The 13357-nt window shown below is 34.0% G+C and overlaps 1 protein-coding gene and 1 long non-coding RNA gene across 7 annotated transcripts in view; one reads left to right on the top strand and one right to left on the bottom strand.

Annotated features, from left to right (window-relative positions):
• The window catches only part of LOC144339053 (uncharacterized), a 32629-nt gene extending 27126 nt beyond the window's left edge, over positions 1 to 5503 (bottom strand). Inside the window, exon 1 of the long non-coding RNA XR_013413662.1 lies at positions 5376 to 5503. This is a non-coding gene — a long non-coding RNA (uncharacterized LOC144339053). The remainder of the gene's footprint in view (positions 1 to 5375) is intronic.
• FXR1 (FMR1 autosomal homolog 1) overlaps positions 1 to 13357 on the top strand; it is a 66487-nt gene that overhangs the window by 46886 nt on the left and 6244 nt on the right. For 3 of the 6 annotated variants that reach the window (XM_015131561.3, XM_001098757.5, XM_015131564.3), the window contains exons 11-15: positions 3984 to 4070; positions 5397 to 5454; positions 5542 to 5604; positions 10571 to 10774; positions 12660 to 12860. In XM_015131561.3, coding sequence (XP_014987047.3) covers positions 3984 to 4070; positions 5397 to 5454; positions 5542 to 5604; positions 10571 to 10774; positions 12660 to 12860 — 613 coding nt within the window. Of the gene's footprint in view, positions 1 to 3983; positions 4071 to 5396; positions 5605 to 10570; positions 10775 to 12659; positions 12861 to 13357 lie in introns of all 6 variants that reach the window. The other 3 variants (XM_015131559.3, XM_015131560.3, XM_015131563.3) reach the window with 1 other exon arrangement.

Consider the following 13357-nt stretch of genomic DNA (forward strand, 5'->3'; position numbering starts at 1 on the left):
TATTCCCAGTTGCTTTTCGGTATTTACTGTTTTGTAGTAAGTGTACTCTTCTTGGTTTCCTTCATAAGTAAGAATTTACTGTACTTTCTTGTGTTTGTAGTTTTAGTCATTGTTACTGTCATTTCTATGCCAGGGTTAAGAGACGTAAATGCTTACAGAGGCCAAGCAGTTATGTGATTAGGCAAGTTGGAATGTATAAGATAGGGATGGAAAGGACAGTGCCTTTCTTAATGGGGAATGCATGCCTTATTTGTTGCTACAATGGTATTTTTTGAGAAGCAGGAAACCTATAATATACAGAATTTTTCAGTTTTCAAAATACTGCATGCTAAAATAAATCTGAAGGTTGGTATTGGCTTATTGGGAGCCACCATGTCACAATTTAAGTTGGAGACTCAGTCTATAACTTGTTTACTCTAAAGACTTTGGTGATCTCTCCCTAGCCTGAGATGACCTTTCCTGCATGTATACTATAGCAATTATTGTCTTTATGATTGGGTTTTTAATGATAGTCTTTCAGTCTTACTTATGTTTTGTTTTCTGGTATGTGTCTCCAAACCAGTTATGAACTCCTTGAAATCAGGAAATCAAACCTGAACTTCCATATTCTCCAATCTCCCCTATGACTATGAATTGAATAGAATGGGCACTTGATAAATATTTTAAGACATTTAAACTTAAAAAAATTAAGTTTGAGTTTTTAATTATTAAAGTTTACGTAAAGGTTAGAATAATACAAATGGGTATAATATCAGAAATAAATGTGTATCTGTGCCTTGTACATGTCTCTCCTTTCCTCTCCATGCCTACTAGGCTTTAACCTGTTTCAGCTACCTTTGTATGCTTTTATTTTGCATTAAAAACAATGCTGCAGTCAACATCCCCTGTGACTCTTTGCCAACTATAACTGGAGAGGAAATTCCTCAAAGTGGATGTGACAGATCAAAGGTTTTATAGTATTTAAATTTTTAGAGCTTGATAATTACTTTCTCACACATCACCACCACCAGTGTAGGAAATAGGTCTGTTTTCCACATATTCGCCAATACTAGGTTTTATTAAATTTTAGTTAATACTGTTACAGTAAGCGTACACTTTATCTTTCTATATGTTTAAAAGACATTTTTTTATTTTTCTGTAACCGCCTTTTTGTCCTTTATGTATTTTTTGTCTTTAGTATCAGTGGGTGATAAGACCATTGCTTGTTTCTTTTGACTTGATTTCTTTTTATCCTGAGCAGGCATTTTAAAATTTTTATATTGTTGGATTTTTTAGGCTTTTGCTTTATGACTGGATTTTCTGTCATGCTTGGCAAGGTCTTTCCTGTTCCTAGATCAGATATCTTAATCTCCACTTGTTTTTGTTGTTGATGGTTTTTAGTGCATAAACTTTTTGCTCCAGTTTGTTGTAAGGTGTCAGGAACAGGGATTCAGATTTTTCTTAGTGCTAAGTGATTATCTCAGTGTCACCTATTACATATAAATAATCAGTTTTTAGTATTAAAAAAAAACTTTTAAGTTTCTCCAAAATAACTTAGAAAAATGAACTAATATTCATTAGTAATCATTTACTCTTTAAAGTTTACCATTCCTTTTCTTTGGTGGTAACTAAAGGTGATAACATTTCCCATTCAAGGTCAAGGCATTGTATTTTCTCTTACTCCCTGAAGGTCATCTGTCTGGAATGACTTTATGTATTTGGCAAAATTTTATTTATTTTTAACATTTGTTTTACATAACAATATTCTTTCTTATTCCCTTAACTTTTCACACCTGGAGTGGCATAATTCACTTTCTCCTTAAAATTCCTGTTTTTTGGTCATATCATTAATGCTGTACAATGAGTTTTTTATGAGAATTTTTTTTTTTCCTGAGATTTTTGATTATCTTTAGAACAGAAACTTTATTCTTACACCTTAGCAGAAGATCCTGGCAGTTAACAAATAGATGTTATTTGGAATTAGGTAACTAGATGAAATTGACTGGCTCAATTGCTAATTTTATGACTTCAGCAAGTTATTTTGTTAACCGTAAAACTGGGATACTATTTCTTAGTTAATTTTTAAAAGCATGAAATAAAATACATGAAATGCATAATACAGACCTGAAAACAGGCTATATGTTTAAGATTTTTTTTTAGGTCCTTGCCATCCCACCCCTTTTTTTATTCACTTTGAATGCCCTTTTATCTGCTTGTGAACTCCTGAGGTCAGTGTTAAGACTTCCCTACTCCCTAATCTTAAATTAGTTTCCCTTGTTTCACACTTTCATAGTTGAAATGACTTCTTCACAGCCACTGGGAACCTCTGTGCTGTATCCCTAGCACTTGCCCTGTTGCCTCAGTTTTAAATCAACTGTATCTAAAAATCATTACTCTTAAAAATTACTTTGAAAATAATTGAGTCATATATAGAACTAAAATGTCTTAAGCCATGCCTAGTTTCATATTTAGAACCAAAAATCCCTAAGCCATTCTGTTTAAGTAACTGTTAGAAACTATTCTGTAAAATGAAGAAAATGAGAGACATGGAAACTGATTGGGAGAGTTAAGCTTTACTCTCATTTTTCTCAGCCATTAAGAAGCTGGAAGTATGTTTCTTTAAAGAAGAAAAATTCACAGTGTGCCATCTTACTTCTCTTTTCTGCCACTTTTTAAAAACCTTCTTATTCAGAAATTCAGCAAAGTAAACCAAGTCTGACCTAATACTTTGATTTACCTCTACATATCTTAATAATTCCTTTAATTTTACATTGTGTAAATATTTATGCTCTGGAGGTGATATTTCTTTTAGTGGTCAGGAAGTACCTCTTGTAGTACACAGACACTTAAGATTTTGTTACCTGAGCACATACTGTAGGGATAAGTGGGCTAATGTGCTTTATTATGCTTTAAAGCTATACCTACTGAGATGATATATCTAGCCTGTAAGTTTATAGCCAGTTTGAAGGAAAACTGTTTATTTTTGTTTTTGGAGACAGAGTCTTGCTCTGTTGTCCAGGCTGGAGGGCAGTGGCACAGTCTTGGCTCACGACAATCTCTGTCTCCCAGGCTCAAGCTATCTTCCTACCTCAGCCTCCCAAGTAGCTGGGACTACAGGCATGTGCTGCCGTGCCAGCTGATTTTTGTATATTTTGTGGAGATGTGGTTTGTCCATGTTGTCCAGGCTGGTCTCGAACTCATGAGCTCAAGTGATCCACCTGCCTCAGCCTCCCAAAGTGCTAGGATTATAGGTGTGAGTCACCATGACCTGCCAGAAAATCATTTTAACTTTAAAAGTTGATTTATATACTTGGAAAATTAAATTGGTTATAAATCAGAAAATTTGGTATAAACTGATTTTTAAAAATGATTTTTAAAGTGTTTAGCACACAGAACACAATTTACAACAGTAAATTGGGGTGCAAATCTGACAAGTGATCGAAAATCTGAGTATTTCAACTTATATGGATTTTAGCATTTTTTCCCCCTTAAATCTTGAAGTTTAGTACATGTAAATTGCTGCGTGTTTCAGAAGAGTTTTCCTAATTGTATATTGGGGCTGGGTACAGTGGCTCACGCCTGTAACCCCTTTGGGAAGTCAGTAATCCCAGCACTTTGGGAAGCCAAGGCAGGAGGATCACCTGAGACAAGGAGTTGGGCAGCAGAGCAAGACCCTGTCTCTACAAAAAATAAAAAATAATGACTGGTTGTGGTGACACGCATCTGTAGTCTCAGCTGCTCTGGAGGCTGAGACAGGAGAATCACTTGAGCCCAGGAGTTTGATGCTGCAGTGAGCTGTGATTGCACCACTGCACTGTAGCCTGGGCAACAGAGCAAGATGTCATCTCAAAAAAAAAAAAGGTAGGGGGTGTGTGTGTGTGTGTGTGTGTGTGTGTGTGTGTGTCTGCCTGCCTGCCTGCCTGCCTGTCAATTTCATGTCACTTTCAGACTAGAACTTTGTTAAAATATTAAACACTGAAGACTTTTTTTTTTTTTTTAAACAGGGTATGGTTCCATTTGTATTTGTTGGCACTAAAGAAAGCATTGGAAATGTGCAAGTTCTTTTAGAGTATCATATTGCTTATCTAAAGGTTTGTATATGGTTCATACTATATTCTGATATCGTTGCTGCATTTACTACATAAATGTTGTACATTTGCTACAAATTTTAAATGTCCTCACATTAAACATTTTATATTTGAAGTAAACTTCAAATCTTTAAATATTTTTGTTAATTCAGCCTCAGATTTGCCATTTTTCTACATAAGAATTTAAAAAGTCTTTTGTCATCTTAAAGTGATTGGCGTTGTGTGCGTAGTTTTCTCTCTGAGTTTTTATATTTCTTTCTTGTTTAAGAAATGATTACTTTCCTTTGTCTTCATGCAATTTGACTCTCAGATCACTTATCTATCTGCATGTTCATACTGCAGCCATTTAGTTTTTACTTTTGTACTTTACATACAAATAGGGTACAGAACCAGGAGTGACATTTGGATTCCTTGGTAACTTTGGCATTATGCAAATCATCTGCATCATCTCCATAGACATTATTTGATAATTTGTAACCATTGTTAACAAAATAGTCTATATGAGTTGATACATAAAGAGCAAGGGTTTTTAGAAAAATATGACCCATAAATTATTAAACATTTTAATTTTATTTTCTGCTCTTTCCCTTTTATTCCTGCTGTTTCTCTTTTTAAAGTATAATAATATCCTCACCTGTTCTCTGCCTCTAGTATGTTTTCCTCCCAGTCTGTTGTATCATTGCTGCTGTTACTATTTTGAGATCACTCCGATAATGTCATTTCTTTTCTTTTGAAATTCATCTTTATATGAAAAGTCACAATTAAAACTGGCATTTTGAAGCCAGTGCTTTATCTTTCAGTACTCATCTTTTAACCAAGAGTTTTCTCTAGACATCTAACCTTTGCATCTTGTAATGACCTCAATTTCTGAATGACCAAGTCTAGCAGCCCTTCTAGGTCACAACTCATGTGTGTCTACTTTGATAGGAAAGTAGCTTGTTAATAGTACCGTTCATAGATGCTGCCTGTATCTCATTCGGCAGTTCTAACTCCTTGAGGGCAAAATCTGGTAATATTGTATAATTGTTAGCTATTTAATAAATAACTTATTTTAAAGCTGTTAAACATCCCCTTGATCGGGGAGAGTCCATGTCCTCTTTTATATTGTATGCCTATAGCAGCATGTTCGGCACACTCTAGGCCGTTCAATAAATGTTGAACTGAAACAGCAAATGATCTCATCAATTCTGTTGACTAGGAACACAATGCTCTTTACCATCTACTTCCCTAAGGTCACAGTTTTGGTAAGGAGCACAGCTCTAGCTCTAGGCTTTAGGAAGACAAAAAGTTATATATAAGAAGACTTACTCATTTTTGTTTTGATTGTAGGAAGTAGAACAGCTAAGAATGGAACGCCTACAGATTGATGAACAGCTACGACAGATTGGTATGGGTTTCAGACCTTCTTCCACCAGAGGGCCTGAAAAAGAGAAAGGATATGCCACTGATGAAAGTACCGTCTCTTCTGTACAAGGTTCTAGGTCTTATAGTGGAAGAGGCAGAGGTCGTCGGGGCCCTAATTACACCTCCGGTTATGGTAAAAAAACTTTTTTTTTTTTGTAGTAGTAATAATAGTAGTTTAGGTGCTCTAACACATTTTCTTATAATTAGTTCATTATCTTGGCTTTGAGGGTAGAAGGTAGTTTTGAAGGTTTGGTACATGTCTTAATAGTAGTGATGGTATACGTTAAAATGACAGTAAAATATATAAAATTTCCAAGCAGTTATGTAACGAAGCAAAGCATGTTTTTAAGTTGGTAGTTCATTGTCATGTTCATTATATTTACAAATAATACATACGTAACTTGTTTTTCAAATACTTTGCTAGTACAGTTTTATACATTTCCCAGTAAATACCTAGTAATGGTGGTGATACTTTTAGGAATCATCTTTTGTCTACCCTCTTCAAGTAAAAAATGAAAAGTATGCGAATCACTGCCAAGATTGCATATAGCAAGTCTTTACTAGCTTTTAAAAAATATTTTATTTACTCATTTGGCATATTTGAATATATTAACATCTCACATCTGGAATTACTTTGTTTAACAACATTTCACTAAAATGAAGGCTCTGAAAGCCAGAATCTAATTTAACACTTCATAAATGAACATTTTCTAAAATATATTTCACTGTGAGGATTGGGTATAACCCAGGTAGGAAGGGGACAGTGGAGTGATGATAGTCAACAATTCTCTAATCCTAAATTCTCCCTTATTCTTCTTCAGCTTTGGAGTTGTTCCATTTTTCTACATTTGGACTTGGATCTTAGCAGTGACCTGATTTGTTTTTTTCTTTCGCCCATTTTCTTTCTCTTTTCCTGTTCTTTTCTTCACTCCTATACTTACTCTCTTTTGAGGAAATACAAAACATTTTCCAAAATGTAAGGCATTTAAGGAATATAGAAATAAATGCAAATTTCCTGCTTAATTGAAGGATCATGTAATGCTGACAAAGTTATATTAAACCTGAACTATCTTCAATTTGTTGTAGAGTTGTAAGTTTGTGTCCCTTCCCTTTAATATCATATCTTTATGTTCTCATTTTTACATATATATTTTTATTTAATGCAGTATTGAAACCTAAATAGCAAAATTCTAATAAAGAAGTATTCAGCATATAAATGGATGAAAATTGCAAACTGTTATTATATTTCTGAAAATGTTTAATGCAAAAGACAGTTAACCAGTAATCACATAGAAATTAAATATATTCTCATTGATTTTTGAACCATACATTATTAGCATAGATAATCAGACTTATTGGATGAAGAGTATGATGAATTCATTGAATAATTTTATTAGCTTTTGTGGGAAGTCTGCTTATTGAGAGCTTACTCTGGCAAAATGCTTTTGTTGAGAGTAGATAATTTATGTGAGAGGTAGAGAAACATCATCTGGATTCAAGAAAGCTGTGCAAATTGTTCAGTAGATGGCACTCTTAGCTCTGAATCTTAGCGGAATTAATAACATTTTATTTCTTGAAATAGTTACCAAATCTGAGTGGGCTTGGAAAAGCACGAAAAACCATTTGAATTTGGTTGTAGATGTTCATGTATACTTTATATGAGCGGGACTTTTAGTTGATTTTTTATATATATATATATAAAGTATGAGTTTTATCAGTTTAATAGGAACTATAAGAAACATTTCCCAGTGTAACATCTCCGAAGTTGGTATGTGCGTTAAATTGGACATCTTACAACTTTAACAACATTTTCTTTTTTAATGACACATAAAATAATATCTTAAAATTGATGGCCTCTTGGAGTTGATAAAACGTGATTAGTTTTAGCTATTAAGCTTAGCACAACCATTGAAAATGATATAAACCATCTTCATAAGGTGATTTTAGAAGTTTGAGGGGGAAAATATGATTTTAAAATTGGTTAAAAACACAATGTCATTATGTTTCGTTACTTTTTTTTTTTTTTTTTTGAGACAGAGTTTCACTCTTGTTGCCCAGGCTGGAGTGCAGTGGTGCGATCTCGGCTCACCGCGACCTCTGCCTCCTGGGTTCAAGTGATTCTCCTGCTTCAGTCTCCTGAGTAGCTGGGATTACAGGCATGCACCACCATGCCCGGCTAATTTTGTATTTTTAGTAGAGACAGGGTTTCTCCATGTTGGTCAGGCTGGTCTCAATCTCCCGACCTCAGGTGATCCGCCCACCGTGCCTCCCAAAGTGCTGGGATTATAGGCGTGAGCCACCATGCCTAGCCTGGTGTCGTTACTTTTAAAGCTTGTTTAAAAAGACTTTGAATCCCCAACTTGTATTTTACAAAATTAAGGGGTTGGAATAAATGGTTTCCCTGATTATTCATTAGAGTATTTGTTTTCAATTGCAGTAATAAATTATCACAAACTTAGAGGCTTGAACCACAGAAAGTTACTGCCTTATAGTTCTTTTGGTCAGAAGGCTGACATGGGTCTTACTGGGCTAAAATCTTGTCAGCTGGGCTACGTTTCTTTCTGGAAGGTCTGGTGGGATTCCCCTTTGGGTAGTTGAGAAAGTTTCTCTACTTTTAAAGACCCGGTGAGATTAGTTTGGACCCACCTGGATTATCCAGGATAGTCTCTCTATCTCAGCGTCCTTAGCCTTAGTCACATGTGCAGGGTCCTTTTTGCTATCACAGAAACATTTCATATGGGTTATTAAGAATTATTTAATATGAATAATGTTGAGCACTAGCCAATTCATTAAAATTTTGGGGGTTATGGCCTCAATATCTGTTTTACCTACTGAAATCTATGATTTAGACATTCCCTCTAAGTATCTTGAATACTATATGTAGGTTAAATTTAAGGAAGACTTTACTTGCTGTGACACGGGGTTAGATAAATACTAGTCTGGATTTCAAAGGATACTTCAATAGGAACTTTTGAGAGAGTCTTCAAAATGAAGTATTCTTTATTTGCCCTGAATTTTGGCAATGGTTTCAGATAGGGTATATGTGTGTAAATAAATTCAGAAGTTCTTAAACGTTCTGAAAGGTTTTTTTTTTTTCACTATTCAAGGAGAGATAAATTGCCTTCATTGCAACTTTTATGACATCATGTTTAATAAAGTGCTTTTTGTCATTTGGTGAAATAAATGTTAGGGGAGATTAATTCCCTTCCCCGAGATTCTAATCCCAACAAAGAATTGAAAGTGAATAATAGAAATTTGATGTATTCTTTGAAAAAACACATATCCAACTAATTACCAAATTGCTTTTATAATTGACTAGTTAAATCTATTGTTAACAACATGTGGAGAAAAGGTAGGCATCCTAGAGTTACCTTTAAAGGAGAAAGGAAGTGAGTAGGCACCTTCATGTATAAAACTTCATATACATATATACATATACCTTCATGTATAAAACTTTACATTTTATTCCCTGCACCTTAATACTTAAAACTTTTTATGTCTGAAGAGCTCATTTTTCCTCACATGATTGCAGAGTTTAAATATAGGGAACTTCAAGGTATTTCATGACATCACTCTTATCTGAGAATTTAGCAAATGAACTTCAAAATAATGTAGCAAATTATTTGGTTGAGAAAATTGTTATACACACTGCTAGGCATTTGAGGACATGTGAGATGGAGTTCCACCCTTTATCATAGACCAATTTTGAAGTAATTCCAAAGGAGGAAAAATAACACGGCATAGTCTATGATAAATATGGGGCGATTTTAGGATAACAAAAAATGGGGAGATGCCTGTTTTAGTTGCAGTGGTCTGGAGTTAGAAATTGAACTAGGCTCTGAAGGAGATATATTTGGTCATATAAGAGGGAAAGAGGAAGTGGCATCCCAGAACTAACAAGTAGAAATGAATATGATAGTGATTGAGTCATACATATCTGACACTTTAGTTACAGTAATTATTAAATAATGATACTGTAGGCTTCTGATGATATCTTTGTAGTGTTTAAATAAATTTTTGAAAGGTCACCATTACAATAGTTGCAGTGTTAGAAATGGTCTGTAAACTTCTAAAGGCATGCTGAGTATTTGTCTCACTGGTCATGGCTTTAGTTCTGTTGTCAGGAGAGAGACCTTCTGTTTCAGAGAAACCTTAAATTCTGTTTAGTTGTTGCACATATTAGGTTGGTGCAAAAGTAATTGCGGTTTTTGCCATTAAAAGTAAAAGTAAAAAAAGCAGAAAGTAAAAGTAATTTTAATGGCAGAAACCACAATTTAAGATGCTAGTAAAGCATGCTATCATTTTATATACAACCTACTGGAAAAATTACTATGATAAGCTGGAAGCTTATAATAAAGATGCCATCAATTATAAGAAATATCTTGATTTCAGAGATGTTAACATGTGAAAAGTATACCCTAGAATCAGTGAAATGATGGTGAAATACACTATACAGTTAAACTATTCATTTTTGTAAATATGATTAATTTACTCAAATATTGGATAGAAGTTATTTTTATTGTATGAATAATTTAGGTTATTAAAACCCAAATGAGCAGAAACATTTGACTATCCATATTAAATACATTTTAATATTGATACATGATGGATGCTCTGTTTGTTCTTTTTTTTGTGTGTGTGCCAAAACCCAGGAATTAATGTTATGTGTATTTTCTGTAATTTTTCTGTTAACTGCATTTCTGCACATTAGTTTTTTTTTAACTTCCATGACTTTATATTTCCTGGATATTGTCCTTTTTTGCTGATGGAATGGTCACACCTTTGACTATAACATGACATAGCCCATCTTAGACTGTAGTGAGGGATTCTTCTGCTGGTTTTGAAGAAGTGAGCAGCCTTCTGCACATCAGTTTATTTTTTAATCTGTATTAAGTAATAGATACTATACTATATTAATAGTATAATAATATTTGATTATTCCTTAGTACATTTCAGATTGATTTTAACTTTCATGGATCTTTCTTTGAAGCAGCCAAACGGTATTGCTTATTTAAACAATTTGTAGGAAATAATTTTGAACATTTTAAAAGCCTCTTTTTATAGAAATCTAATTGGTTTATGTTCTTTTCTTCTCCAAGGTACAAATTCTGAGCTGTCTAACCCCTCTGAAACGGAATCTGAGCGTAAAGACGAGCTGAGTGATTGGTCATTGGCAGGAGAAGATGATCGAGACAGCCGACATCAGCGTGACAGCAGGAGACGCCCAGGAGGGAGAGGCAGAAGTGTTTCAGGGGGTCGAGGTCGTGGTGGACCACGTGGTGGCAAATCCTCCATCAGTTCTGGTAGTCTTTTCTATACTCTGTCAGCATCATTCTTTGTAAACAGTATAATTTTACACAAGTTAGTTCATCTCCCAGGGCCATCCATTTTTGGAAGTTTCTCTTTCTACGCGTCTTAGAGAAGGTAGTGGATCATATAGAGTATCAGGAAAAGCCCTTGTAGAGTGTTTCTCAGTGAAGGTTTACTTAGAATATTCTGTTCACAACTTTAGTTGACAGCTTTTCTTTATATTATGAGGGTCAGATGTTTATCTCTTCAGGTTTGGGAGGCTTATTTAATTAGAAATTTTTTGTTTTCCCTAGAATTTTTGGGTTATGTATTTTTGTTTGCCAGACAGACCCAGAGATTTCTAATGCACGGAGAGATGTCAGTACTTTTCTATATTTAGTATTGAAAACTAAGTGAAGAGCGTTCTTAGCTATACTATATAGTACTTTGGGAACAGGGAAAAATTGTGGAATTAACTAAGTTTTTTAATCGTTTGAGGAATTGTGCTGTAAAGGAGTGTTTGGATGACTAAAGATTTGAGGGTGTAAGAAACATTTTACTTAATTCTGTCTTCTAAAATTTTTTTATGCTTTACATTAAGTTGTAGGAGTTTCCAGAATATTCTTGGTTAGCATAACAGGCTAGGGGGATAATTGCCAGGGATACATAGACTATTAAGGATATAACTTTTAACATATCATTATGGTATACCACTTTAAGAAACCCACACTTTCCTTAATGTTATACCCATGAAAACTTATGTAGTATTTTAATATTATAGAAAGTGTGTGTAGATACATTAAATAAGATGCCAGCTGTGCTTACAAATTACAAAAACTGGAACAAATCAGGGCAAAAATTAGGAACTTGTTCTTTGTTTGTTTAGATTTTCTCACTTTTCACAGTAATATTCTTTGAGCCCTAATAAACTTACAGGCTTTCAGGAAAATAGCTTTTATATTTTAGTACACTGTGTACAGTTACCAAGGTGATTAAAATTACAGTATACTGAAATGAAAAATAAATGTACTTGACCTAGTGTTTTATGATTAATGGATACGCTTAGTGTCTTTTGCAAAGATGGTTAGCTTGCTAGCTGTTACCAAAGGAATCTTAGGAAAAATCGGAATTAGTTGAATTTCTGCTATAAATTTGATTGTTGGAGGTAATAAATGCACATAGGTAAGACGGGTATTTTTCTTATGAATTATACCTTAACAGTTTTTCCTTTTCTACCTTCACCTAACCTTCACACGTTGTTTCTAAAGATGGAGTACTAGTCAGCATTCGTTTCAACATTTTCCTTTCATAACCAGTTAGAAGTTCAACCTTATTTAATTGGCTGCTTTGTTTCATCTTGTTTTGATTGCTTCAGTTCATAGTTACAGATTTCTATTATGTCATGGAATGTAGGTATTGAGTATTATTTGGGAAATAGTCTATCAACATCAACACAAGAAAGCTGCAGTCATTTTGAACTCAGTTACGGACGAAAGCTCTTTCGTATAATTATTTCTTAACAGCTGAATATTTATTTCTTTTCACTTTTGTTTTTCTAGCCTCTGGGCAGGATAACCTTGAAATGTGAATGCCAGAATTAGCATGTAATACACTACTTTCTAATGTATATTTTAAAAACAAGGCACAGGAAATGTTAGGAAGCCAAGATGTCTGGTCACTTTCTGCTTTAATTTTTCATCACCACTTAAAGTTTTATCATATTTAATTATCTTTGTTATTTTCCAGGTAAATAATATTGAAAACATTTTATGTGAAGACAGTGCATTTTTATTGGGGGATATTGAAGTTTATCATTAATTGATATAGTTCAATATAGATCAAACATTCATAATTGCAGTCCTCTTAAACGAATATTTCTTGCCTCTGACATGAATATAGTGCTCAAAGATCCAGACAGCAATCCATACAGCTTACTTGATAATACAGAATCAGATCAGACTGCAGACACTGATGCCAGCGAATCTCATCACAGTACTAACCGTCGTAGGCGGTCTCGTAGACGAAGGACTGATGAAGATGCTGTTCTTATGGATGGAATGACTGAATCTGATACAGCTTCAGTTAATGAAAATGGGCTAGGTATGTAAGCACTTAGGGAAAAGAAATACATATATATATATATATATATAAATTGTATACTATTGTTAGTGTATGAAGCTTTTTTCAAAGAAAGTATGCAATTCACAAATTGACCTTTTCTTAGTGTTTACTTGGAACAAGGTAGATAGCTTTTTGTCTGTCTTAAATGTTTAGTTCTCAGATTTCTTATAGCCAAATTATTTGAAACTTGGAGGGTTAAAGTGCCCTTTGATGCCATTAAATCAGTACGGCAAGGTACTTAGTGCTTTTATTGTCCCCAAGCTAAAATCAGGTTTTCATCTTACCTCTTTTAAAATAATTATAAATGACACTGGTAAAGGTATATATATCAAGAGTAGGCATTAATTTTCAAGGGCTAAAATGTCATTAACTTCGATATAAACCAAACTGTACTAGAGAGGAAAACTGTGTCCCTGAATGATGGCAGTTTAAGTCTGAGAGTTTTACTGTGAGTTAAAACCCTCTGAATTTCCAGA

Source organism: Macaca mulatta, chromosome 2 (genome assembly GCF_049350105.2).
Source record: "Macaca mulatta isolate MMU2019108-1 chromosome 2, T2T-MMU8v2.0, whole genome shotgun sequence".
Taxonomy (NCBI): Eukaryota; Metazoa; Chordata; class Mammalia; order Primates; family Cercopithecidae; genus Macaca; species Macaca mulatta.